General features: G+C 43.5%; 1 protein-coding gene across 1 annotated transcript in view; it reads right to left on the bottom strand.

The window, feature by feature from the left end:
* itpr1b (inositol 1,4,5-trisphosphate receptor, type 1b) overlaps positions 1-24,584 on the bottom strand; it is a 163,453-nt gene extending 138,869 nt beyond the window's left edge. The window contains 3 exon segments of the mRNA XM_046342783.1: positions 2,496-2,566; positions 19,598-19,711; positions 24,410-24,584. Of these exon segments, the coding sequence (XP_046198739.1) occupies positions 2,496-2,566; positions 19,598-19,689 (163 nt within the window). The 5' untranslated portion in view covers positions 19,690-19,711; positions 24,410-24,584.
* Positions 24,585-27,939: the final 3,355 nt, after the last annotated feature.

Here is a 27,939-nt window from a genome sequence, read left to right on the forward strand (position 1 = left end):
AATCCCCATGTAATGATGATGGTCTCAGAGAAGAGAATCTAAACAGCTTTTTCCAGCTGACATCATGTCCAGTGTAATGTTATCAGAGAACAGGGGACACTCACTTTTACCAGCAAGTCACCTGTGCAACTAGAGTGAAAAAAAACCTAGATCACCTTTACTCCACGCGCAGAAACACATACAAAGCTCTCCATTTGGCAGATTTGACCATAACTATCATCCCGAATCCTACTTACAAGCAAAAACTCAAACTGGAAGTACCAGTGCTCAATACGGAAGTTGTCCGAAAACTCAAATATAAAGTACCAGTGCTCAATACAGAAGTGGTCTGACGAAGCAGATTATACACTACAGGACTGTTTTGCAAGCACAGACTGGAATATGTTCCTGGATTCATCCTATAATATTGAGGAGTTTACCACATCAGTCACCGGCTTCATTAATAAGCGCATCGATGAAGTCGTCCCCACATTGACCTTACATACATATCCCAACCAGACGCCATGGATTACAGGCAACAACCACACAGAACTAAAGGTAGGAGCTGCCGTGTTCAAGGAGCGGGAAACTAATCCGGACGATTATAAGGAATCCCGCTATGAAGTCTGATGACCCATCAAACAGTCAAAACATCAATACAGGACAAAGATCGAATCCTACTGTGCCGGCTCTGACGCTCAGCATATTTTGCAGGGCTTGCAAACAATCACGGATTACACAAGGAAACCCAGACGTGAGCTGCACAGTGACGCGAGCAGACCACCATAGTGTGTCCAAGATACCCACCAAAATACCCTGTTTAAATTACTATTGCCCTGTAGCACATCTGTAGCCATGAAATGCTTTGAAAGGCTGGTCATGGCTAACATTAACAACACCATCCAAGACACCCTGGACCCACACCAATTAACATATTGTCCCAACAGATCCACTCCACACTATTGCACTCCACACTGCCCTTTCCCACCTGGACAAGAGGAACACCTACTGTGAGAATGCTGTTCATTGACTATTGCAGCATCCAATACCAAAGCTCATCACTAAGCTCAGGACCCAGGGACTAAACACCTCCCTCTGCAACTGGATCCTGAACTTCCTGACAGGCCATCCCCAGGTGGTGAGGATAGACAACAACACATCCATCATGCTGACCTTAAACACGGGGACCCCTCTGGGGTGCGTGCTTTATCCCATCCTATACTCCCTGTTCACCCATGACTGTGTGGCCATGGACAACTCCAGCACCATCATTAGGTTTGCTTAAGACACAAGGTTGGTTGGCCTGAGCACCGATGATGATGAGACAGCATATAAAGAGGTCAGTGACCTGGCAGTGTGGTGCCAGGAGCTGATCGTGGACTACAGGAATGGGGCCGAGGACGCCCCCATCCACTTCAACAGGGCTGTAATGGAGGGGGCAGAGAGGTCCAAGTTCCTCGGTGTCCACATCACTAAAGAATGATCATGGTCCACTCACCCCAACACAGTTGTGAAGAAGTCACGACAATGCCTCTTCCCCCTCAGGACGCTGAAAAGATTTGGCATGGGCCCTCAGATCCCCAAAAAGGTATACAGCTGCACAGTTAATAACGGAATTGATTTGACAACATCCGGTGAAATGGCAGAGCGCCAAATTCATATTAAATTATTAGAAATATTTAACTTTCATACAATCACAAGTGCAATACACCAAATTAAATCTTTACTTCTTGTTAATCTAGCCACCGTGTCAGATTTCAAAAAGGCTTTACGGCGATAGCAAACCATGCTATTATCTGAGGACAGCACCCGATCAAACAAACACAGACAATCATATTTCAACCCGCCAGGCGCAAATAATACATTATGGCCTTTCTCTTGCATTTCAAAGATGATGGTACATTTTTTGATAATCTTTAATCAGATCTATTGTGTTATATTCTACTACATTCCTTTCACATTTCCATAAACTTCAAAGTGTTTCATTTCAAATGGTACCAAGAATATGCATATCCTTGCTTCAGGGCCTGAGCTACAGGTAATTAGATTTGGTATGTCATTTTAGGCTAAAATTGGGAAAAAAAGGGGCTTAAGAGGTCAAATAGCTACCTGAACTATCAGCATCAACCCTTTTTGCACTAACTCTTTTGATTCATCACATATGTTGCTTCTAATGTTTAAAATCTATCTTGTTGCCTATTCACTTTATCCCAAGTTATCATTACTCATTGTATATTTATTGCCTGTGTTAATATTTTGCTATTATAAAATTATTTAAAAAATCTCTGCATTGTTGGGAAAGGCCCGTAAGTAAGCATATCACTGTTTGTTTACACCTGTTGTTTACAAAGCATGTGACAAATAAAAGTATTATTTGATTTGGACTGACAGAGCAAGCTATAGTGAAAAAAGGTCACATGAAGCGATGCCTTAACTCCTTGCTGATTGTTTGAGCAAACAATATTGGTTGAGTGCTTGCACTTGAACAGCAGACTGAACAGAGTGATAGTCCTTACCTCGAAATTTCTTGGGTGGGTTGTTAAGGTCGCCTGTGTCTGGCTGTACCACACAGCGGTCATCCACAAGCCTGGGGACAGGAGGAGCAATGACAGCTGTCAAACACTCAGAATATTAATCTCTCTGACTGCACATCCATCTAGCCTCCAAAAACAGACAAACAATAACATCAGCTACAATTTTCCTCCTCAGCAGTGGATGCTACTGATGCACGTGCATACACAGTACAAATAATGATGTTGAGTCGCTCAATACTTTAAAGGGATTTTTTAAAATACTTTAAAGGAAATTTGAAGATGAAACTTTAACAAAGCTGGGCACCCCACCGCTGTTTTGGGAAAAGGCTGAGGGATGGGACAGGAGAAATGTTACCACATTGAAATTCTTAAGACAGAGCTATGGATGCTGAGTTGACTCTTATTTCAGTATACATGGCAGCTAAAAGCTGAATTGCATACACACCAAGAAATCAAAGTGAACCAATAAATGTCTTAGGTAGCTAATCCAGCATGTTCAGGCGTCTGATGGATGGGTCATGGAGGGTTGTTCAAGCACTTTGGATCGTGAACGGAGCAGCGTAGAGGAAACATCGATGGAGGAGGAAGCATCTCAGTCACAGCCAGGTGCTTAAAGACAGATTTTTTTCACCTTTATTTAACCAGGTAGGCAAGTTGAGAACAAGTTCTCATTTACAATTGGACCTGGCCAAGATAAAGCAAAGCAGTTCGACAGATACAACGACACAGAGTTACACATGGAGTAAAACAAACATACAGTCAATAATACAGTATAAACAAGTCTATATACAATGTGAGCAAATTAGGTGAGAAGGGAGGTAAAGGCAAAAAGGCCATGGTGGCAAGTAAATACAATATAGCAAGTAAAACACTGGAATGGTAGTTTTGCAATGGAAGAATGTGCAAAGTAGAAATAAAAATAATGGGGTGCAAAGGAGCAAAATAAATAAATACATTAAATACAGTTGAGAAAGAGGTAGTTGTTTGGGCTAAATTATAGGTGGGCTATGTACAGGTGCAGTAATCTGTAAGATGCTCTGACAGTTGGTGCTTAAAGCTAGTGAGGGAGATAAGTGTTTCCAGTTTCAGAGATTTTTGTAGTCCGTTCCAGTCATTGGCAGCAGAGAACTGGAAGGAGAGGCGGCCAAAGAAAGAATTGGTTTTGGGGGTGACTAGAGAGATATACCTGCTGGAGTGTGTGCTACAGGTGGGAGATGCTATGGTGACCAGCGAGCTGAGATAAGGGGGGACTTTACCTAGCAGGGTCTTGTAGATGACATGGAGCCAGTGGATTTGGCGATGAGTATGAAGCGAGGGCCAGCCAACGAGAGCGTACAGGTCGCAATGGTGGTTAGTATATGGGGCTTTGGTGACAAAATGGATTGCACTGTGATAGACTGCATCCAATTTGTTGAGTAGGGTATTGGAGGCTATTTTGTAAATGACATTGCCAAAGTCGAGGATTGGTAGGATGGTCAGTTTTACAAGGGTATGTTTGGCAGCGAGAGTGAAGGATGCTTTGTTGCGAAATAGGAAGCCAATTCTATATTTAACTTTGGATTGGAGATGTTTGATATGGGTCTGGAAGGAGAGTTTACAGTCTAACCAGACACCTAAGTATTTGTAGTTGTCCACGTATTCTAAGTCAGAGCCGTCAAGAGTAGTGATGTTGGACAGGTGGGTAGGTGCAGGTAGCGATCGGTTGAAGAGCATGCATTTAGTTTTACTTGTATTTAAGAGCAATTGGAGGCCACGGAAGGAGAGTTGTATGGCATTGAAGCTTGCCTGGAGGGTTGTTAACACAGTGTCCAAAGAAGGGCCAGAAGTATACAGAATGTTGTCGTCTGCGTAGAGGTGGATCAGGGACTCACCAGCAGCAAGAGCGACCTCATTGATGTATACAGAGAAGAGAGTCGGTCCAAGAATTGAACCCTGTGGCACCCCCATAGAGACTGCCAGAGGTCCGGACAGCAGACCCTCCGATTTGACACACTGAACTCTATCAGAGAAGTAGTTGGTGAACCAGGCGAGGCAATCATTTGAGAAACCAAGGCTGTCGAGTCTGCCGATGAGGATGTGGTGGTTGACAGAGTCGAAAGCCTTGGCCAGATCAATGAATACGGCTGCACAGTAATGTTTCTTATCGATGGCGGAGGCAGAGGTGCACCCATGACCAGCTCTGAAACCAGATTGCATAGGTATGGTGAGATTTGAAATGGTCGGTAATCTGTTTGTTGACTTGGCTTTCGAAGACCTTAGAAAGGCATGGTAGGATAGATATAGGTCTGTAGCAGTTTGGGTCAAGAGTGTGTCCCCCCTTTGAAGAGGGGGATGACCGCAGCTGCTTTCCAATCTTTGGGAATCTCAGATGACACGAAAGAGAGGTTGAACAGGCTAGTAATAGGGGTGGCAACAATTTCGGCAGGTAATTTTAGAAAGAAAGGGTCCAGATTGTCTAGCCCGGCTGATTTGTAGGGGTCCAGATTTTTCAGCTCTTTCAGAACATCAGCTGAATGGATTTGGGAGAAGGAGAAATGGGGAAGGCTTGGGCGAGTTGCTGTTGGGGGTGCAGTGCTGTTGACCGGGGTAGGAGTAGCCAGGTGGAAAGCATGGCCAGCCGTAGAAAAATGCTTCTTGAAATTCTCAATTATGGTGGACTTATCAGTGGTGACAGTGTTTCCTATCTTCAGTGCAGTGGGCAGCTGGAAGGAGGTGTTCTTATTCTCCATGGACTTTACAGTGTCCCAGAACTTTTTTGAGTTAGTGTTGCAGGAAGCAAATTTCTGCTTGAAAAAGCTAGCCTTGGCTTTTCTAACTGCCTGTGTATAACGGTTTGTAGCTTCCCTGAAGAGCTGCATATCACAGGGGCTGTTCGATGCTAATGCAGAACGCCATAGGATGTTTTTGTGTTGGTTAAGGGCAGTCAGGTCTGGGGAGAACCAAGGGCTATATCTGTTCCTGGTTCTAAATTTCTTGAATGGGGCATGTTTATTTAAGATGGTTAGGAAGGCATTTTTTTAAAATATCCAGGCATCCTCTACTGACGGGATGAGATCAATATCCTTCCAGGATACCCCAGCCAGGTCGATTAGAAACGCCTGCTCGCTGAAGTGTTTCAGGGAGCGTTTTACAGTGATGAGTGGAGGTCGTTTGACCGCTGACCCATTACAGATGCAGGCAATGAGGCAGTGATCGCTGAGATCTTGGTTGAAGACAGCAGAGGTGTATTTAGAGGGGAAGTTGGTTAGGATGATATCTATGAGGGTGCCCGTGTTTAAGGCTTTAGGGGGGTACCTGGTAGGTTCATTGATAATTTGAGTGAGATTGAGGGCATCAAGTTTAGATTGTAGGATGGCTGGGTTGTTAAGCATGTTCCAGTTTAGGTCGCCTAGCAGCACGAGCTCTGAAGGTAGATGGGGGGCAATCAGTTCACATATGGTGTCCAGAGCACAGCTGGGGGCAGAGGGTGGTCTATAGCAGGCGGCAACGGTGAGAGACTTGTTTTTAGAGAGGTGGATTTTTAAAAGTAGAAGTTCAAATTGTTTGGGTACAGACCTGGATAGTAGGACAGAACTCTGCAGGCTATCTTTGCAGTAGATTGCAACACCGCCCCCTTTGGCAGTTCTATCTTGTCTGAAAATGTTGTAATTTGGAATTAAAATTTCAGAATTTTTGGTGGTCTTCCTAAGCCAGGATTCAGACACAGCTAGAACATCCGGGTTGGCAGAGTGTGCTAAAGCAGTGAATAGAACAAACTTAGGGAGGAGGCTTCTAATGTTAACATGCATGAAACCAAGGCTATTACGGTTACAGAAGTCATCAAAAGAGAACGCCTGGGGAATAGGAGTGGAGCTAGGCACTGCAGGGCCTGGATTCACCTCTACATCGCCAGAGGAACATAGGAGGAGAAGAATAAGGGTATGGCTAAAAGCAATAAGAATTGGTTGTCTAGAATTTCTGGAACAGAGAGTAAAAGGAGGTTTCTGGGGGCGATAAAATAGCTTCAACGTATAATGTACAGACAAAGGTATGGTAGGATGTGAAGACAGTGGAGGTAAACCTAGGTATTGAGTGATGAAGAGAGAGATATTGTCTCTAGAAACATCATTGAAACCAGGAGATGTCATTGCATGTGTGGGTGGTGGAACTAATAAATTGGATAAGGTATAGTGAGCAGGACTAGAGGCTCTACAGTGAAATAAGCCAATAAACACTAACCAGAACAGCAATGGACAAGACATATTGACATTAAGGCGAGGCATCCTTAGTCGAGTGATCAAAAGAGTCCAGTGAGTGGAGTGGTTGGTTTGGGGGTCATGGCGATTTAGACAGCTAGCCAGGACATCGGTAGCAAGCTAGCATAGGATAGAGGTCTGTTGTTAGCCACCTCTTGCGTTCCGTCAGTAGATTAGTGGGGTTCCGTGTGGTAGAAGGGATTAGTCCAAATCACACAACAACAAAAATAAAATAAAAACAATAGATATAGTTATAGAGGCCCAAGAAGAAACATAATAATAATACAAATAAATAAATTGTCTGATTGTCTATTCTGAGAGCAGCCGGTAAGACAGCTAACGGTTAGCAGGCCGCAGATGGGCATTCAGGTAACGTCGCGACGGAGGAGCCAGCCGGATCTCCTTCGGGTAGATAACGTCGGCAGTCCAGTTGTGAAGACCCGGTGGGGCTCCGCGTAGGCAGTAAAACGGGTCCGGATAGGTGACTGCAGCCCAGGAGTGATTGACGGAGATCAGGAGTGATTGATGGAGCTGGCTAGCTCCGGAGTAATTGATGTTTGCTCCGGAATCGACGAGAGCAGATAGACACACGGATAGCAGCTAGCTAGCTGTGAGATCCGGGAATGAATGTCCAGAGAGCAGTTGAAATCCAAGGACATGGAGAGAAAAATTGGTCCGGTATGTTCCGTTCCGAGCCGCGCTGCGCCGTACAAAACTGGCGATAGATTTTCGAGCTAAATGATAGCTGATGACCACAAACCGTGGTTAGCTGAATACTAACGATTTGCCAGTAAAGAAGCTAACTAGCTTCTGAACTAGCTTCTGATTAGCTTCTAGCTAGCTCCTGGCTAGCTTCTGGTTAGTTTCTGGCTAGCTTCTGGCTAACTTCTTGGAGGATTGCAGATTTGAGGTAAATAATACTTATTTATAAATATAAATTGGTGAGGCGGGTTGCAGGAGAGTGTTTTGAAGATGAGTTGATGGAAAATAAAAATAAAATGTATGTGAAAAAAAGTTGTAAATATATATATATATACAGGACACGACAAGACGAGGACAAAAGACGTCTGAACTGCTATGCCATCTCGGGTTATTAGGGCCGCAGCCTCAGCAGCGCACCTCGCCGTGCCCAACAGCCACTCCATGCTCAAACAGCACCACCATTAGTGCAGCACCCACTTGAGTGATGCCACTGCTGCCACTGGCGCACAGGTCATCAATATTTGGTAACAAACGCAAGGATTGACTGGAGGCTAGGACTGACCATCCATGGACTGATCTTGCATGACATTAACATTACAGTTTGAACCATGTTTTAAGGCTATATAGTGTTTGTTTAGGCCTACATTTACATTGTCTACAAACATTGGAGTAAAACAAGCTTCATTGGAGTAAAACAAGCTTGCATTTTGGGGTTCTGCTGGGGTATATTCTTTAAGAATCAATGGGTATACATCATTTAGAATTGCAAGAAATGGATGTAGCAACTGCAGATTGCCCCTTTAGTCTCCATCTTCATTATTACACCCGTCTCTTTCACTCCGAAGCATGACTGTCATTTTGATCCAGGCTATCCTGCATGTGTCACCAATCATCATCACAATGCATAATACCACTACTTCATTGTATCAACAAAATGAATATTGGTCAAGAATTGTAGAGGGCAGATTGCTGTGGGAGATGCCCATCAAACTCAGTATGCCCAATTTTGGCTAAGCAGAGCAGAGGCATCCAGCTGCCCTCTCTGGAGGCTGCACATTGAGAGAACCTATAAGGACATAAAGGCCTGAGACCAGGCCTAAACAGTGGATGTGAGCTGTGTATCACCCGCTACCTGCTGTAAGGGCATTCACAGCAATGCTAAGCCAGTCTGCTCACTCAGACCTAAGCCAAACCTTCTGAGCTAAAAATAAACAGAGCAAGAACAGCTTCAGCAGAGATTCCTGGCTTAAATGTATATATATATATTTGAGGGGTTATTATGAAAATAAATATTTAGTTTGGGAGAAGCTGGTGAAATATCAAAAGGATTGGGGCTTTTTTTTAAACACACGGTTTCAAGAGCATTTTTCCCCTTATTATTACAAATATTAGTTCTTAATACACGCCTATTCACACTTAACTCCTAAACATCTAAAAACCATTGTGCCTTATGAACCAACACAGCTGAATTAATATTGGAGGCACTTGGAATCTGAACACCTGAACATCTGGGATTGGCATTCCTCAAACACTCTCTGTTTGATTCCTATGTTGGTGCAGCAATGCAATAATCAGAATTAGGCCTGTTATTGATCCTCGTTCTTGGAGAATTCTGCTGAAGCATTTACACTATTAGGATCTAACATTTTAATAACATGTGTTGCTCTCATACATGTGTAGTTACGCTGTAATTACACTAGTCACTACATTGTATTGACATGTTACATGGGCTAATATTTTGTAACTAATTATAATGACGAAGTTGGGTGCTTTTTCTTTGTTACACAAGAGGCATATACTACCTGGGAAATAGCAAGACACGCTCAACTCCCTTATTTTGCAATTACAATGCACTTAGTAAAATAATATGTAACTACAATGTTACTGTAGTAATTAGTGTAACTACACTGTTATAAGACCCATGAAAATCCTTTTCATAATAGCTCAGTCAGATTTACTACTGGCTGCAAAACACAGGATGCTTAGCAGGTAGTCTGAAATATAAATATGACACCTCCATGGGGTTCTGGATCCAGTCCAGGCAGCATTTTCCTTTTATAGCCCATGCAGTGTGTAGGCTATGTATCGTACCGTAGGACATTCTTATGTTTAGATTTGTAAAAATACACTGTAACCATCTCCCCAAGGGGAATGAATGGGATTACGATAGTTGTACTTGTTTTACATATCAAATATACTAATATTTTGTCCATGTATCACATGGATGAACTGCATTGTGCCGATAATGGAAAGATTCAGGCCTATCTGCATTAATGACTCCTGCAAGATGTCATTCAACTGGATTTGTATGCAGAGATCGTTTTGATTGCTCGTCCTGATGCTTTGTGCAAATTCTTTGGGGACCTTCTGGATTATGTGTGTATTGTTTAGTACTGCTAGGAATGGCGGCACTGCTGCAGCCAGAAACAAAAGCATTTCGTTGCACCTGTGATAACATCTGCAAATCTGTGTATGAAGCCAATAAACTTTGATTTGAGCCTGTAAAGAGGTGTAATGGCGGATATGTAAAATCACCAGAGGGCTTCAGTCTTGCTTTGTGTTCCTGTTATGCACGTGAGTGAGGACCCAAAGGCGGTTTAACAGATACAGAGTCTTTTAATGTCAAATCACAGGGAAGACATAGATCCTCTTCAGATGTATAAAAATGGCAAAATAGACAACCCGCAGAGAGGGCGACAAAAGAATAATAAAGTCCCTCTGAATATTACAGATGAGTCCCCTTCTTGCAGCAGAGGAGAATAGCTGGGTTAGAGTCCCCCTCTAGCAGCCGAGGACAATAGCTGGGTGAGCAGCGACAGACTGCTGGTCTCTCTGGGTAGGCGCGGGTCGTAGAGGACAGAGGTACCTGATCACATGTAGCATCAGAAGAACAGGTAGATTCCGACAGGACGGGACAAGGGTGAAGCAAACAAAACGATAGTTTGGTTCTGGCATGAGAAACTCAAACGAGAATCTGATAAAGACAGAAACAGGAACAGAGAAAGAAATAGAGACCTAATCAGAGGGAAAAAGGGAACAGGTGGGAAAAGGGTGAACGAGGTAGTTAGAGAATATGAGGGACAGCTGGGGGAAGGAAAGGAAGAGAAGGTAACCTAATACGACCAGCAGAGGGAGACTGAGTGAAGAGAAAGAACAGGAACAAGACATAATATGACAATACATGACAGTACCCCCCCACTCACCGAGCACCTCCTGGCGCACTCGAGGAGGAAACCTGGCGGCAACGGAGGAAATCATCGATCAGCGAACGGTCCAGCACGTCCCGAGAAGGAACCCAACTCCTTTCCTCAGGACCGTACCCCTCCCAATCCACTAAGTACTGATGACCACGGCCCCGAGAACGCATGTCCAAAATCTTACGGACCCTGTAGATAGGTGCGTCCTCGACAAGGATGGGGGGGGGAGACGAGCGGTGGCGTGAAGAACGGGCTTAACACAGGAGACATGGAAGACCGGGTGGACACGACGAAGATATCGCGGGAGAAGAAGTCGCACTGCGACAGGATTAATGATCTGAGAAATACGGAACGGACGAATGAAACGCGGGGTCAACTTGCGAGAAGCTGTCTTAAGGGGAAGGTTTTGAGTGGAGAGCCATACTCTCTGACCGCGACAATATCTAGGACTCTTAGTTCTACGCTTATTAGCGGCTCTCACAGTCTGCGCCCTATAACGGCAAAGTGCAGACCTGACCCTCTTCCAGGTGCGCTCACAACGTTGGACAAAAGCCTGAGCGGAGGGGACGCTGGACTCGGCGAGCTGAGATGAGAACAGTGGAGGCTGGTACCCGAGGCTAATCTGAAAAGGAGATAGCCCGGTCGCAGATGAAGGAAGCGAGTTGTGGGCGTATTCTGCCCAGGGGAGCTGTTCTGCCCAAGACGCAGGGTTACGAAAAGAAAGACTGCGTAAGATGCGACCAATAGTCTGATTGGCCCTTTCTGCTTGACCTCCTGTACACTGCCTGCTGTTGCTATATAAAAAAAAAGTGATTACCAGTGCAATGTTGGCAACTTGACAAACGAGCACTGTCAAGTAGGGCATTGACAGTCATGGGATTTTGGAAGACAGTAATTGACCAGCCAAATGACCGCGGTCAACGTAAGAACCATTTTTAGACCCAGATGTTCTCCTCTCCTCTGCTCCTGACCATGTGTGCTGCCATAGAAATAGAATGAATAGAACGGGCGTCCCCATTCAAGTCAATGGTGGCATAATGGGTGGACATTGCGAGAGTACCGGAATTGTCTCACGTCAGACAGGATCACTAAAAAGAAGTTATTTATTCAACTCTAAATGTGCATGGAAATGTGCTAGCTAGTGTCTGCATGCTGGCTGAACCAGTCTCAAATAAATCCATATGAAAACGGCAGTTCATACATTCAATGCTTAATGCACCCTCTAGCTAGCTAGCGTAGTGAAATTCTATCTAATAGCACAAATTAGCTTTCCTGATAAGGCAGTTTGTTTTGCCATGATTAATGTGCAGAGTTCTGCAGCACAGCTGACCGCTCTGGCTGATACATTATCGTGTTGGCCAAATGTTACAAAGTAGCAAGTAAGATACATGCTGATTTCTAAGAATAGTCAGAAAACTTCGGTGTCATCATACAAGTTCATCAACAAGCTTGCAAACTAGCAGAGGTGGAAAATGTACCCAGAGTAAAAGTAAAGATACCTTATTAGAAAATAACTCAAGTAAAAGTGAAAGTTGCCCAGTACAATACTACTTGAGTAAAAGTTTTAAAGTATTTCGTTTTAAATATACTTAAGAATCAAAAGTAAAAGTGTAAATCATTTCAAATTCCTTATATAGGGCACGCTCCAACATAGCCAGGGGCACGCTCCAACATAGTCAGGGGCACACTCCAACATAGCCAGGGGCACGCTCCAACATAGCCAGGGGCACGCTCCAACATAGTCAGGGGCACGCTCCAACATAGCCAGGGGCACGCTCCAACATAGCCAGGGGCACGCTCCAACATAGCCAGGGGCACGCTCCAACATAGTCAGGGGCACGCTCCAACATAGTCAGGGGCACGCTCCAACATATTTTACAAACAATGCATGTGTTTAGTGAGTCTGCCAGATCAGAGGCTGTAGGGATGACCAGGGATTTTCTCTTGATAAGTGTGTGAATTAGACAATTTTCCTTTCCTGCTAAGCATTCAAAATGTAACGGGTGTAAAGTACTTAAATAAAAATTCTTAAGTAGTTTTTTGGGGTATCTGTACTTTACTTTTTATATTTTTGACAACTTTTACTCCACTACATTCCTAAAGAATTAGTGTACTTTTCACTCCATAAAGTTTCACTGACACCCAACCTGCAAACTAGCTACCATAATGGCTATTCAAACAAGCTAGCACTAGGCTGCTAGCTGGGGCAAGTTTGATAAGCTGATCGCACATGGTTTGCCATTGTAGCCAGTGCATCATAGCTACGGATAGCAGAGTGATTTTTTTATGGAGTGATCATCTAGCTATGCGCTTCCCAATCCTCTCATGACCACGGCTGTCCATCTGCAGGATTCTTCAAGAAGCTTTCAAAACAGACTTGATCTAGCTACTGTTGTAGCCTATACTTATTTTTGAACAACTTGTTTATTTTGCTTGACAAGTGCTTTGAGATTCTGTCTAATGAAAAGCGCTATAAAAGTTTAATAAATTACTATAATTTTCAGAATTAAAAACAGATTAACAAAAAAAATGACAGATGAGCAAAATCGTGATTTTTAGACATGAGTTCCACGTTTGGTTAGACAGATGGCTTCTGGCAACTGCGTGTCGCAAAGCAGGAAGAAAAATACGTGCTGTGATTTGTTGATTCAACTTAACTGACATTACAAAAGTTATATTCCATTGCATGAGCCACATCAGTTAACATCATTTAAATGTATATTCTACATTATCATGGAAATTCTTGCATCACAATACCAGGCAGCCATTGCGAGTGTACCCATGGCTAAAAGGTGCTGTGAAAGATGCAAGTTTGTGTTCTTGGAAGTAGCCTATGGCAACTACTCGTCTCCTCCATTGCAAAACTACTGAATCTTAGGAGTCAATTCCTAGCTTGACACCCGGAAATGGGAGTCGATGGGCAAGGAATCGAGGAATCTATCCTTTTGGTTTCAACTCCCCACCACTAGTGTCTAGGCAACTAAGACGTGTTTGCTACAACACCTTGCTGGTTTGAGCAAGGAGCAAGAAGGCTTCATTATGCTGTTAAGAGTCAATGTTACGGCAGAAACGGACTCAAGGGCCAGATAGTGATGAGGTATGATTAAGACTGCTAAACGAGGAGGCTAAGAGTAGAAAGGGCAATACAGATGCCGTGTTCATTTTCACTGATGGAAAAGAACAACAAAATGGCAGGAGCAGAAAATGGAGGAGGAACAAGAGGCAGTCAAGCTGCTCTGACGCCAGAGAACTAGAGGCTGAAATAATTTATAACCTTCCAGAAGTGTTGTCAAGTCCATCAGCCTTTTGTGAATCCAGTCACGGTTCAGTCAATGATCTCCCTCAACCCTCACTTTGGCCGTGATGAAAGTTGAGGTGCAGAAATGCTCTCTGATTCTCTTTGATAAATGGGTATCAGCGCTTAGAGGAAGAACTGAAGTTGACATTTTATCAATTTTACAGTTCATTGCATAAGTTCTCAATATTTAAATTCAAACACAGGAAGCAAAATATTTGAAGCCACTTAGGTCCATCATTTCAGGGTTTACTAATGGTACAACTTGGGAGAAAGAGGAGAGCCAACACATCCCATAAACCTCCCACAATATGACATCACCTGCATCGTGTCCCATTGACACTATCCCATTCAGTATAACATGTTTCTCGTTCAACCCCATCCCTCTCTTCCCTGACACTCATCTTTCCTATGGTTTTCCCTTTTTTCCTTCATCTCACTCTCTTATTTGCTAATAACACCCTCACTTCCTGTCATGCAGGTGAAAGAGGACCCAAAAGCGACTTAACAGAAACAGAGTTTATTTAAGTCCAAAACGGAATAACAGAAATCCTCTAGACTTGTAGAGGGGAAACAACTGGAGAAGCGGCCACAGACTGCAGGTCGCTTTTCGGGTAGGCGCAGGCCGTAGTCGACAGAGACACCTGCTCACACGCAGCATCTGATGAAGGCAAAAAACACGACAGGACAGGGCGATACACAATCACGGCAAAAACACGACAGGACAGGGCGAAACGCAATCACAGCATGGTGAATACAATACAAGGAACCGACGGGACAGGAACGGAACACAAAGGAATAAATAGGGACTCTAATCAGGGGAAAGGATCGGGAACAGGTGTGGGAAGACTAAATGATGATTAGGGGAATAGGAACAGCTGGGAGCAGGAACGGAACGATAGAGAGAAGAGAGAGCGAGAGAGTGAGAGAGGGAGGGGGAGAGAGAGGGCTAGAAGGAGGGAAAGAACCAAATAAGACCAGCAGAGGGAAACGAATAGCATGGGAAGCACAGGGACAAGACAAGATAATAAATGACAAACATGACAGTACCCCCCCACTCACCGAGCGCCTCCTGGCGCTCTCGAGGAGGAACACTGGCGGCAACGGAGGAAATCATAGATCAAACGGTCCAGCACGTCCCGAGAAAGAACCCAACTCCTCTCCTCAGGACCGTAACGAAAAACGATAAAAAGGGAAACTAGGGTACTACTCTAAAAAAAAAAAAAAGAGAACTAGGGACAGACTGAGACACAGCAAGGGCAGGGACAAGAACAGGAGAGATGCGATGGCAGGGAACAGACTGAGACCCAGCAAGACCAGGAGCAGAAGCAGAAAAAAATTACCAGACTTCTTCTGCGCGCAGTCTGAACACGCAGCCACGAAACGGCGCGTGTCACGCTCCTGAGTCGGCCACCAAAAGCGCTGGCGAATAGACGCAAGAGTGCCTCGAACACCGGGATGACCAGCTAACTTGGCAGAGTGAGCCCACTGAAGAACAGCCAGACGAGTGGAAACAGGAACGAAAAGGAGGTTACTAGGACAAGCGCGCGGCGACGCAGTGTGCGTGAGTGCTTGCTTAACCTGTCTTTCAATTCCCCAGACTGTCAACCCGACAACACGCCCATAAGGAAGAATCCCCTCGAGATCAGTAGAAGCCACAGAAGAACTAAACAGACGGGATAAGGCATCAGGCTTGGTGTTCTTGCTACCCGGACGGTAAGAAATCACAAACTCGAAACGAGCGAAAAACAACGCCCAACGAGCTTGACGGGCATTAAGTCGTTTGGCAGAACGGATGTACTCAAGGTTCTTATGGTCTGTCCAAACGACAAAAGGAACGGTCGCCCCCTCCAACCACTGTCGCCATTCGCCTAAGCGGATGGCGAGCAGTTCACGGTTACCCACATCATAGTTGCGCTCAGATGGCGACAGGCGATGAGAAAAGTAAGCGCAAGGATGAACCTTATCGTCAGACTGGAAGTGCTGGGATAGAATGGCTCCCACGCCTACCTCTGAAGCGTCAACCTCGACAATAAATTGTCTAGTGACGTCAGGAGTAACGAGGATAGGAGCGGACGTAAAACGTTCTTTTAGAAGATCAAAAGCTCCCTGGGCGGAACCGGACCACTTAAAACACGTCTTGACAGAAGTAAGAGCTGTGAGAGGGGCAGCAACTTGACCGAAATTACGAATGAAACGCCGATAGAAATTAGCGAAACCTAAAAAGCGCTGCAACTCGACACGTGACCTTGGAACGGGCCAATCACTGACAGCTTGGACCTTAGCGGAATCCATCTGAATGCCTTCAGCGGAAATAACGGAACCGAGAAAAGTAACGGAGGAGACATGAAAAGAGCACTTCTCAGCCTTTACGTAGAGACAATTCTCTAAAAGGCGCTGTAGAACACGTCGAACGTGCTGAACATGAATCTCGAGTGACGGAGAAAAAATCAGGATATCGTCAAGATAGACAAAAACAAAAATGTTCAGCATGTCTCTCAGAACATCATTAACTAATGCCTGAAAAACAGCTGGCGCATTGGCGAGGCCGAACGGCAGAACCCGGTACTCAAAATGCCCTAACGGAGTGTTAAACGCCGTTTTCCACTCGTCCCCCTCTCTGATGCGCACGAGATGGTAAGCGTTACGAAGGTCCAACTTAGTAAAGCACCTGGCTCCCTGCAGAATCTCGAAGGCTGATGACATAAGGGGAAGCGGATAACGATTCTTAACCGTTATGTCATTCAGCCCTCGATAATCCACGCAGGGGCGCAGAGTACCGTCCTTCTTCTTAACAAAAAGAACCCCGCCCCGGCCGGAGAAGAAGAAGGCACTATGGTACCGGCGTCAAGAGACACAGACAAATAATCCTCGAGAGCCTTACGTTCGGGAGCCGACAGAGAGTATAGTCTACCTCGAGGAGGCGTGGTCCCTGGAAGGAGATCAATACTACAATCATACGACCGGTGAGGAGGAAGGGAGTTGGCTCGGGACCGACTGAAGACCGTGCGCAGATCATGATATTCCTCCGGCACTCCTGTCAAATCGCCAGGTTCCTCCTGAGAAGTAGGGAGAGAAGAAACGGGAGGGATGGCAGACATTAAACACTTCACATGACAAGAAACGTTCCAGGATAGGATAGAATTACTAGACCAATTAATAGAAGGATTATGACATACTAGCCAGGGATGACCCAAAACAACAGGTGTAAACGGTGAACGGAAAATCAAAAAGAAAGAGTCTCACTGTGGTTACCAGATACTGTGAGAGTTAAAGGTAGTGTCTCAAATTTGATACTGGGAAGATGACTACCATCTAAGGCAAACATGGGCGTAGGCTTGTCTAACGGTCTGAAAGGAATGTTATGTTTCCGAACCCATGCTTCGTCCATGAAACAACCCTCAGCCCCAGAGTCAATCAAGGCACTGCATGTAGCACCCGAACCGGTCCAGCGTAGATGGACCGACATAGTAGTACAAGATCTAGATGAAGAGGACTGAGTAGTAGCGCTCACCAGTAGCCCTCCGCTTACTGATGGGCTCTGGCCTCTTACTGGACATGAATTAACAAAATGTCCAGCAACTCCGCAATAGAGGCACAGGCGGTTGGTGATCCTCCGTTCCCTCTCCTTATTCGAGATGCGAATCCCTCCCAGCTGCATGGGCTCAGTCTCAAAGCCAGAGGAGGGAGATGGTTGCGATGCGGAGCAGGGAAACACCGTTGATGCGAGCTCTCTTCCACGAGCCCGGTGACGAAGATCTACCCGTCGTTCTATGCGGATGGCGAGAGCAATCAAAGAGTCCACATCTGAAGGAACCTCCCGGGAGAGAATCTCATCCTTAACCACTGCGTGGAGTCCCTCCAGAAAACGAGCGAGCAGCGCCGGCTCGTTCCACTCACTAGAGGCAGCAAGAGTGCGAAACTCAATGGAATAATCCGTTATGGACCGTTCACCTTGGCATAAGGAAGCCAGGGCCCTAGAAGCCTCCCCACCAAAAACTGAACGGTCAAAAACCCGAATCATCTCCTCTTTAAAGTTCTGGAATTTGTTAGAGCAATCAGCCCTTGCCTCCCAGATAGCTGTGCCCCATTCTCGAGCCCGGCCAGTAAGGAGTGAAATGACGTAAGCAACCCGAGCTCTCTCTCTAGAGAGTGTTGGGTTGGAGAGAGAACACAATCTCACACTGCGTGAGAAAGGAGCGGCACTCAGTGGGCTGCCCGGAGTAGCAAGGTGGGTTATTAACCCTAGGTTCTGGAGGCTCGGCAGGCCAGGAAGTAACAGGTGGCACGAGACGTAGACTCTGGAACTGTCCAGAGAGGTCGGAAACCTGAGCGGCCAGGTTCTCCACGGCATGGCGAGCAGCGGACAATTCCTGCTCGTGTCTGCCGAGCATGGCTCCTTGGATCTCGACGGCAGTGTAACGAGCGTCTGAAGTCGCTGGGTCCATTCCTTGGTCGGTTCCTTCTGTCATGCAGGTGAAAGAGGACCCAAAAGCGACTTAACAGAAACAGAGTTTATTTAAGTCCAAAACGGAATAACAGAAATCCTCTAGACTTGTAGAGGGGAAACAACTGGAGAAGCGGCCACAGACTGCAGGTCGCTCGGGTAGGCGCAGGCCGTAGTCGACAGAGACACCTGCTCACACGCAGCATCTGATGAAGGCAAAAAACACGACAGGACAGGGCGATACACAATCACGGCAAAAACACGACAGGACAGGGCGAAACGCAATCACAGCATGGTGAATACAATACAAGGAACCGACGGGACAGGAACGGAACACAAAGGAATAAATAGGGACTCTAATCAGGGGAAAGGATCGGGAACAGGTGTGGGAAGACTAAATGATGATTAGGGGAATAGGAACAGCTGGGAGCAGGAACGGAACGATAGAGAGAAGAGAGAGCGAGAGAGTGAGAGAGGGAGGGGGAGAGAGAGGGCTAGAAGGAGGGAAAGAACCAAATAAGACCAGCAGAGGGAAACGAATAGCATGGGAAGCACAGGGACAAGACAAGATAATAAATGACAAACATGACACTTCCACTGCTATCCTGCATCAGCTGGACTCCAAAACTACGTGACCACTCTCTGCCTCTCACACTCCAGTTCCAAACACTCTCTGCCTTGCCATTTATCAAAGTGTGTTCTAAGGGCATAGAACAGTATCACCTCAATGACAAGAGTTCTGCAATCTTGCTGTTCTTATTATATACTTCACCACCACAATGTTTCTTCCATAAGAATGGAATTAGCACGGATTTATTCTGCTAATAACATTGGGGGAGCAAACATGATTAAACTTGTGAAGTAAAAGCCATGACTCAGACTAAGCAATTAACTAAATCCCTCCATTATTCTACGTTATCGCCTTGGCTGCAGATCCAGCCATCTCCCTGGCTTCAAACACCAATAAGGTTCATATTTCCACTGGTACCTGGATCTGTCTGTGTATATGCATGCGTACATGTGCACAGACTGGTGTCTGATCTTGGCTGTGTACTGTACTGTACTGTGACAGACATGAGTCTATGGGCATGCATCTATTCAATTAAAGATCATGTTTTTCATGAATATCAGTGGGGTTTCAATGAGAATTCAAGTTGAGAGGGATGGGATTCATATGCAGCTGTAAAACAGTAGGCAGACAGACATACCCTAAAGTGCTGATAAATCCACTGGTGGAGCCCTCCGCATAGAGGGAGCAGATGTCGCCTATGTGGAGGAAACTGGACATCTTGTCCGACATGTTGCCTCACCCAGTACCGTGCCTGGAAAAGATGGAACAGACAAGAGATAGCATGGCAAATAAACCACACAGATGTACAGTCATTTACACTGATAAATACTGCATATTTAATTGTATATGATGTATTAAATAACCTATACCGCTATTACCGTGTAATTACAACATTGCTACTATAGTAACTACTGTGTAGTTACATAGGTATAATGGCAACATAAGGTAAAGTGTTGCGAAACATGTGTGCGAATGGATATGTATTGGATTTGTACAGTGTGGAGAATGGGAAGTAAGCATTGCTATTGTATGCCAAGATATGGCCCATGTTTACATATTAAAAAATCAAACAAACAGTTTGGTGCATGCTGTGTGTATTTGTGTGTCGACATAGGCGAACGAAGGGTGTCAACTAGAGGTCGACAGAGTAATGGGTATGGCTGATTAATTAGGGCCGATTTCAAGTTTTCATAATAATCGGAAATCAATATTTTTGGGCGCCGATTTGCCGATTTTTTTATACTTTTATTTAACTAGGCAAGTCGGTTAAGAACACATTCTTATTTTCAATGACGGCCTAGGAACGATCCACTCTTGCAACCTTACAGTTAAGTAGTCCAACGCAATAACGACCTGCATCTCTCTCGTTGCACTCCACAAGGAGACTGCCTGTTACGCGAATGCAGTAAGCCAAGGTAAGTTGCTAGCTAGCATTAAACTTATCTTATAAGGACAATCAATCATAATCACTAGTTAACTACACATGGTTGATGATATTACTGGATATTATCTAGCTTGTCCTGCGTTACATATAATCTGACTGAGCATACAAGCATACAAGTATCTAAGTATCGGACTGAGCGGTGGTAGGCAGAAGCAGGCGCGTAAACATTCATTCAAACAGCACTTTCGTGCATTTTCCCAGCAGCTTTTCGTTGAGTGTCAAGCATTGCGCTGTTTATGACTTCAAGCCTATCAACTCCCGAGATGAGGCTGGTCTAACCGAAGTGAAATGGCTAGCTAATAGCGTTTCAAACGTCTCTCGCTCTGAGCCTTCTAGAAGTTGTTCCCCTTGCTCTGCATGGGTAACGCTGCTTCGATGGTGGCTGTTGTCATTGTGTTGCTGGTTCAAGCCCAGGGAGAAGCGAGGAGAGGGATGGAAGCTACTGTATACTGTTACACTGGCAATACTAAAGTGCCTCTAAGAACATCCAATAGTCAAAGGTTAATGAAATACAAATGGTATAGAGGGGAATAGTCCTATAATTCCTATAATAACTACAACCTAAAACTTCTTACCTGGGAATATTGAAGACTCATGTTAAAAGGAACCACAGGCTTTCATATGTTCTCATGTTCTGAGCAAGGAACTGAAACGTTAGCTTTCTTACATAGCACATATTGCACTTTTACTTTCTTCTCCAACACTTTGTTTTGGCATTATTTAAACCAAATTGAACATGTTTCATTATTTACTTGAGGCTAAATTGGTTTTATTGATCTATTATATTAAGTTAAAATAAGTGTTCATTCAGTATTGTTGTAATTGTCATTATTACAAATAAATAAATAAAAATTGTCCGATTAATCGGTATCGGCTTTTTTGGTCCTCCAATAATCGGTATAGGCGTTGAAAAATCAGACAAATCTCTCACACAATATAGTACAAAGCAAGAATTGAATAAGGGTCGTTCCATTTGAATTCAATCACTTTCTGACTGCACCCCATTTGATTCCAGCAAAACCTTCCATAATTGATTGCCCATGGTAGACGTGGTCAGAAAGTAACCTTTTGGACCTGAATGCCAAAGCATTCAGGAGATGGAGGTGTTCAAAGTTGACCCTAACATGTGACATCAATGTCTATATCACTGAAAAATATAAATGGTTGAGATGTATATTATTTGAAAGCTCACATAAAGGGTTGGTAAATTTCATAAATCTATATTAAAAAAATATATATTTTATGTCAATTACTCAAAACACGTGAATAACGATATTGTTCATGTTCATATACACTGAGTGGACAAAACAAAAAGGAACATATTCCTAATATTGAGTTTCACCCCCTTTTGCCCACTGAACAGTCTCAATTTGTTGGGCATGGACACTACAAGGTGTCGAAAGCATTCCACAGGGATGTTGGCCCATGTTGACTCCAATGCTTCCAACAGTTGTGTCAAGTTGGCTGGATGTCCTTTGGATGGTGGACCATTCTTGACACACGAGAAACTGATGAGTGTGAAAATCCCAGCAGCGTTGCAGTTCTTATCACACACAAATTGGGGCGTCTGGCACCTACCAACATACCCCGTTCAAAACAAATGAAATATTGTCTTTCCCATTCACCCTCTGAATGGCACACATACACAATCCATACCACAATTGTCTCAAAGCTTAAAAATCCTTATTTAACCTGTATCCTCCCCTTCTACACGAATTGAAGTGGATTTAACAGATGACATCAATACGGAATCATAGCTTTCATCTGGATGAATCTGGTCACTCAATGTCATGGAAAGAGCAGGTGTCTTTAATGTTTTGTACGCTCAGTGTATGTAGATCAGACTCGATTTTACACCGTCTGAGGTGTTTGTGATGTGCACACCATCGGTTGAGACACAGTATACTATTGAATACAGGGTGGATGTCATGTGACTTATAACTGTACTAAAATCCAAATACAATTAAAATGTAAACTTTCAAGTGCTACCACAAAGCTGGTTGGAGCTCCACACATGATAGAATGTTGACTTGAGTGGGAATATCTATTGTTTTAAATTAAACTGTCAATCTTCCATAGGAAACCTATTGAAATCATAGAAATATAGATAATAGAATAGACATTCCTATGGAAGTCAGCCATCTTTCTGGTAGTAATTGGAAGTTGCAATTTCAATTCAATTTAAATTTAAATAGAGTACAAGCTAAATTGCAGTGGTCTGAAGGGATAGGTCCATTCTCAGAATTCTGTTTCTATGATTGAAATGACACGCACCCTGTGTTCAAGAGCATGCATGGCTGGCACAACACAAACACCTCAGATGATGTAAAATAGGGTACGCTACAACATGTGAAAATGAGATGAATTTGAGTTTACATTTTTTTTTAAATATTTGACGTGATGAAGACATGGATGTCTCATTGTCGGGTAGGGTATGTAAAATGGGTCAACTTTAGGTACCTCTATCTCCTGATTGTTTGGGTATTCTGGTCTAAAATGTAACTTTCAGACCACTTCTACCATGGGCAAACATGTATGTAAGGTTTCATTCAAATCAAAAGAGGTGCAGTCAAAAAGTGATTGAAAGCATTATGGAAACAGTGTGTACCAATGAATGCGGCCCTGAGAAAAACTGGTCAGAGCACAGGGCCAAAGTCACTGCATACTGATTGCAGTGACACTGTACCACTTCTGTTGAGAACCTCTGACTGACAGTTAAGAATTCGATGCTACATTCAAATGAACAAACCTGAACAGAAAAACATATTGGATTAAATGCATTAATAGGTGACATTTGTTATACTATGCCCTACAAGACACCATATAACCTCTGAACTAGAGCTGGTGTAATCTAAATTGTCTTTGCTTTCATTATCTGTTTAACATTTACATATCCCTGGGCTTTTGCATGGGACGATAGTCCATTACAGTAGTAATTTAGGACAGAGGTCCTCTTGTACATCACATTTGTTTTAGGTCAATTTGACTTGATCATAAATTGTTTCAAGTGATAGTGTTCAACAACCAACACAGCTCATGCAGATAGCTGCGAAGTGAGTGATAGCCCACAGAGGCTATATGAACGAAAACTCAAAGAAAATATAAGCCTATTTTAAAACTCTACATTCACAAGCACACTCATCTTTATGGAACACATTGACAAACCTACAACTCTAATTCCCAGAAGTGTCCAAATGGAAATGTCTGTAGACTTATCCATTAGTAATACTAATTCCTGTCCAAATCCCCAGTGAAAAACACTTGTTTGTAAACAGGCAGCGCACCTCGTCATCAACGTCCCCAATGTAAACCTCATCCAAACAGACGCAAATACTATAGCCATCTACAATGTGGCAATAGGTCTATCTGACTCCATCAGAAACAACCATCTGACAATTATATTTTACTGTTGCATGGCTTGTTTACCTACGCTGTCATTGATGTAGGCAACAATTGCTTGAGATAGGCTTCTAAATCATCAGGATGAAACACAATGAATCAATACAGATCAAAAGTTAGACTAATCCTACATTTACTCGAACACTAATCCCAAACATTAGATTTGTTTGACAATGACTATATTGATACATTGTAATTACAATGTTGGGCTACGTTGCCAGTCTTTGCCTGCTTGCTAGGATACATGGTTACATCCTGAGTGAAGCTGTCAAATGAAACCGAGTCGCATAAACCACACATTTACCGCTTGGTTACATTGTGTCAGTATTGCCCACAGCTGCCATGTATGTCCCTTTGAGTCTAAAACACTCTGAAATTTTGACGTCTTAAATTTCAGGTTTAATTCTACTATGCAGGCCCATTTTGGTGAACTTGAAATGCAATGCAATAAAAACGGTAGAAGCCGTAGCCTACTAAACGTTATGTCGAGGTAGGCTAGCTACAACTTATGGGTTAGCCGTACTGTACTTCCTTGACAATTGACGTTTGATGAGGATGCTCCTCGCAAAACTAAGCTACAGGATGAGGATGTGCATAGGATTTTACCTTCACAAAAGGAAGAATGCGACGAAAATAGAAGAGATTCAGGGAGGATCAGCAAACGTGAATTTCTACTGCGCTGTCCTCGTTTAATTCCATGATAGCCGGCTGACACTCCAGTGAGAACACCACGTCTCTGACAGCTGAATTTGTCCTCAGCGGCAATCCCCTTCTTACCTCCTCCACATGCACTTTGAAGAAACGCCCCTTTCGCTATATATATATATATATATATATATATATATATATATATATATTTGGACACACCTACTCATTCATTTGTCATTATTTTTTAACACTGAAAACATCAAAACTATAAAACAACACATATGGAATCATGTCGTAACCAAAAAAGTGTTAAACAAATCACAATATATTTTAGATTTTAGATTCTTCAAAGTAGCCGCCCATTGCCTTTATGACAGCTTTGCATACTGTTGGCATTCTCTCAACCAGCTTCACCTGGAATGCTTTTCCAACAGTCTTGAAGGAGTTCCCACATATGCTGAGCAGTTGTTGGCTGCTTTTCCTTCACTCTGCGGTCCAACTCATCCCAATCCATCTTAATTGGGTTGAGGTAGGTTGATTGTGGAGGCCAGGTCATCTGATGCAGCACTCCATTACTCATTCTTGGTCAAATAGCCCTTACACAGCCTGTACAGTAGGTGTGTTGGTTCATTGTCCTGTTAAAAAAAAAATATATATATATTCCCACTAAGCATAAACCAGATGGGATGGCAGAATGCTTAGGTAGCCATACTGGTTAAAACCTCTTAGGACTTAGGACCTCTTAGGACTCTCTCCACTGGCTTCCAGTTGAAGCTCGCATCCGCTACAAGACCATGGTGCTTGCCTACGGAGCTGTGAGGGGAACGGCACCTCAGTACCTCCAGGCTCTGATCAGGCCCTACACCCAAATAAGGGCACTGCGTTCATCCACCTCTGGCCTGCTCGCCTCCCTACCACTGAGGAAGTACAGTTCCCGCTCAGCTCAGTCAAAACTGTTCGCTGCTCTGGCTCCCCAATGGTGGAACAAACTCCCTCACGACGCCAGGACAGCGGAGTCAATCACCACCTTCCGGAGACACCTGAAACCCCACCTCTTTAAGGAATACCTAGGATAGGATAAAGTAATCCTTCTCACCCCCTCCCCCCTTAAAATATTTAGATGCACTATTGTAAAGTGGTTGTTCCACTGGATGTCATAAGGTGAATGCACCAATTTGTAAGTCGCTCTGGATAAGAGCGTCTGCTAAATGACTTAAATGTAAATGTAAATGACTAGGCCCCTTTTTTTTCAATTTCCGCCTGACTGATGTGCCCAAAGTAAACTGACTGTTGCTCAGGCCCTGAAGCCAGGATATGCATATAACTGGAAAGAAAACACTTTGAAGTTTGTAGAAATGTTAAAATAATGTAGGAGACTATAACACAATAGATATGGTAGGAGAAAATCCAAAGAAAAACCAACCAGAATTTTTGGGGGGAGAGACTATGCTCTTACAATGGAAAGTATAGGGGCATACTTAATTGTAGCTCCCGGGATGCAATTCCTATGGCTTCCACAGGGTGTCAGCAGTCTAGGTTCAAAGTTTCAGGCTTGTAACTTCCAAAACAAATAATAAATATTAGTTTTAGTACAGGGACACATTCTTGGAAATTTGTGTTTGGGCGCGCCATGAAGACAAGATGCACCTGCTAAAATTGGTTTCCTATTGAACATACTTCTTTCCATAAGAAATATTATAGTTTGATTACATTATAGGGTATCTGAGGAGTAAATAGAAATGTATTTTGACTTGTTGAAACAAAGTCTAGGGGTAGATTTTCGATGAATTTTCTCTGCATCTAAAAAAAGAGGATTAACCAAATCAATGGCAATAAATAAACAGACTTTTTGGGATATAAAGAAGGATTTGATCTAACAAAACGACACTACATGTTTTAGCTGGGACCCTTTGGATGACAAATCAGAGGAAGATTTTTTTTTAAGTAAGTGAATATTTAATAGCTATTTGTGAATTTATGAAACCTGTGCCGGTGGAAAAATATTTTGATGTGGGGCGCCGTCCTCAGACAATCGCATGGCATGTTTTCGATGTAATAGCTACTGTAAATCAGACAGTGCAGTTAGATTAAGAATGTAAGCTTTCAACCAATATAAAACTATTCTATGTACCTAAATGTTTAATATCCGTAATTTTTATGATTATTTATTGAATTGCGCGCCTTCCAGTTTCACCGGAAGTTGTCCCGCTGGGGGACGCCAATCCCTGAGAGGTTTTAAGTCTGTCGTGAATTCTAAATAAATCACAGACAGTGTCACCAGCAAAGCACCCCCACAGCATCACACCTCCTCCTCCATGCTTCACAGTGGGAACTACACATGCGGAGATCATCCGTTCACCTACTCTGCGTGCCATAAAGACTCAGTGGTCTGGTCGTGTTTCTTAGCCCAAGCAAGTATCATCTTCTTATTGGTGTCCTTTAGTAGTGGTTTCTTTGCAGCAATTCAACCATGAAGGCCTGATTCATGCAGTCTCCTCTGAAAAGTTGATGTTGAGATGTGTCTGTTACTTGAACTCTGTGAAGCATTTATTTGGGCTGCAATTTCTGAGGCTGGTAACACTAATGAACTTATCCTCTGCAGCAGAGGTAACTCTGGGTCTTCCTTTCCCGTGGCAGTCCTCATGAGAGCCAGTTTCATCATAGCTCTTAATAGTTTTTGCGACTGCACTTGAAGAAACTTTCAAAGTTCTTGAAATGTTCTGTATTGACTGACCTTCATGTCTTAAAGTAATGATGGACTGTTGTTTCTCTTTGCTTATTTGAGCTGTTCCATAACATGTACTTGGTCTTTTACCAAATAGGGCTATTTTCTATATACCAAGCCTACCTTGTCACAACACAACTGATTGGCTCAAACGCATTAAGAAAGAAGACAAATTCCACAAATTAACGTTCAACAAGGCACACCTGTGAAATGCGTTCCAGGTGACTACCTCATGAAGCTGGTTGAGAGAATGCCAAGAGTTTGCAAAACTTTCTTCAAGGCAAAGAGCGGCTACTTGCAAGAATCTGAAATATAAAATATATTTTCATTTGCATAACACTTTTTTGGTTACTACATGACTACATGTGTGTTGTTTCATAGTTTTGATGTCTACACTAGTATTCTACAATGTAGAAAAAAGTCAAAATAAAGAAAAACCATGGAATGAGTAGGTGTGTCCAAACTTTTGACTGGTACTGTATATATAGTGCAGCAGTTGAGTTTGGGGAATGTTGTTCCAATGAGAAAACTCTTCTTATGCACCACTGACCTATTCCTTTCCAGTCTATGGCACTGGGAGCCATTAAATGATATTGACGTTGAAGTTCATGATATGCCAATAAAGATAGACTTATGTTTAGAGCTGTTTTATAATTGCTGTGTTGATAATTTCTTTGCTTGAGAGTGTATTAGGCCTACTATTATTAACTTTGACACTATGAATAACTAAAGTGTGTCATTATGGATGAACAATTAATTTAAA

The sequence above is a fragment of the Oncorhynchus gorbuscha genome, linkage group LG03 (genome assembly GCF_021184085.1).
Source record: "Oncorhynchus gorbuscha isolate QuinsamMale2020 ecotype Even-year linkage group LG03, OgorEven_v1.0, whole genome shotgun sequence".
NCBI lineage: Eukaryota > Metazoa > Chordata > Actinopteri > Salmoniformes > Salmonidae > Oncorhynchus > Oncorhynchus gorbuscha.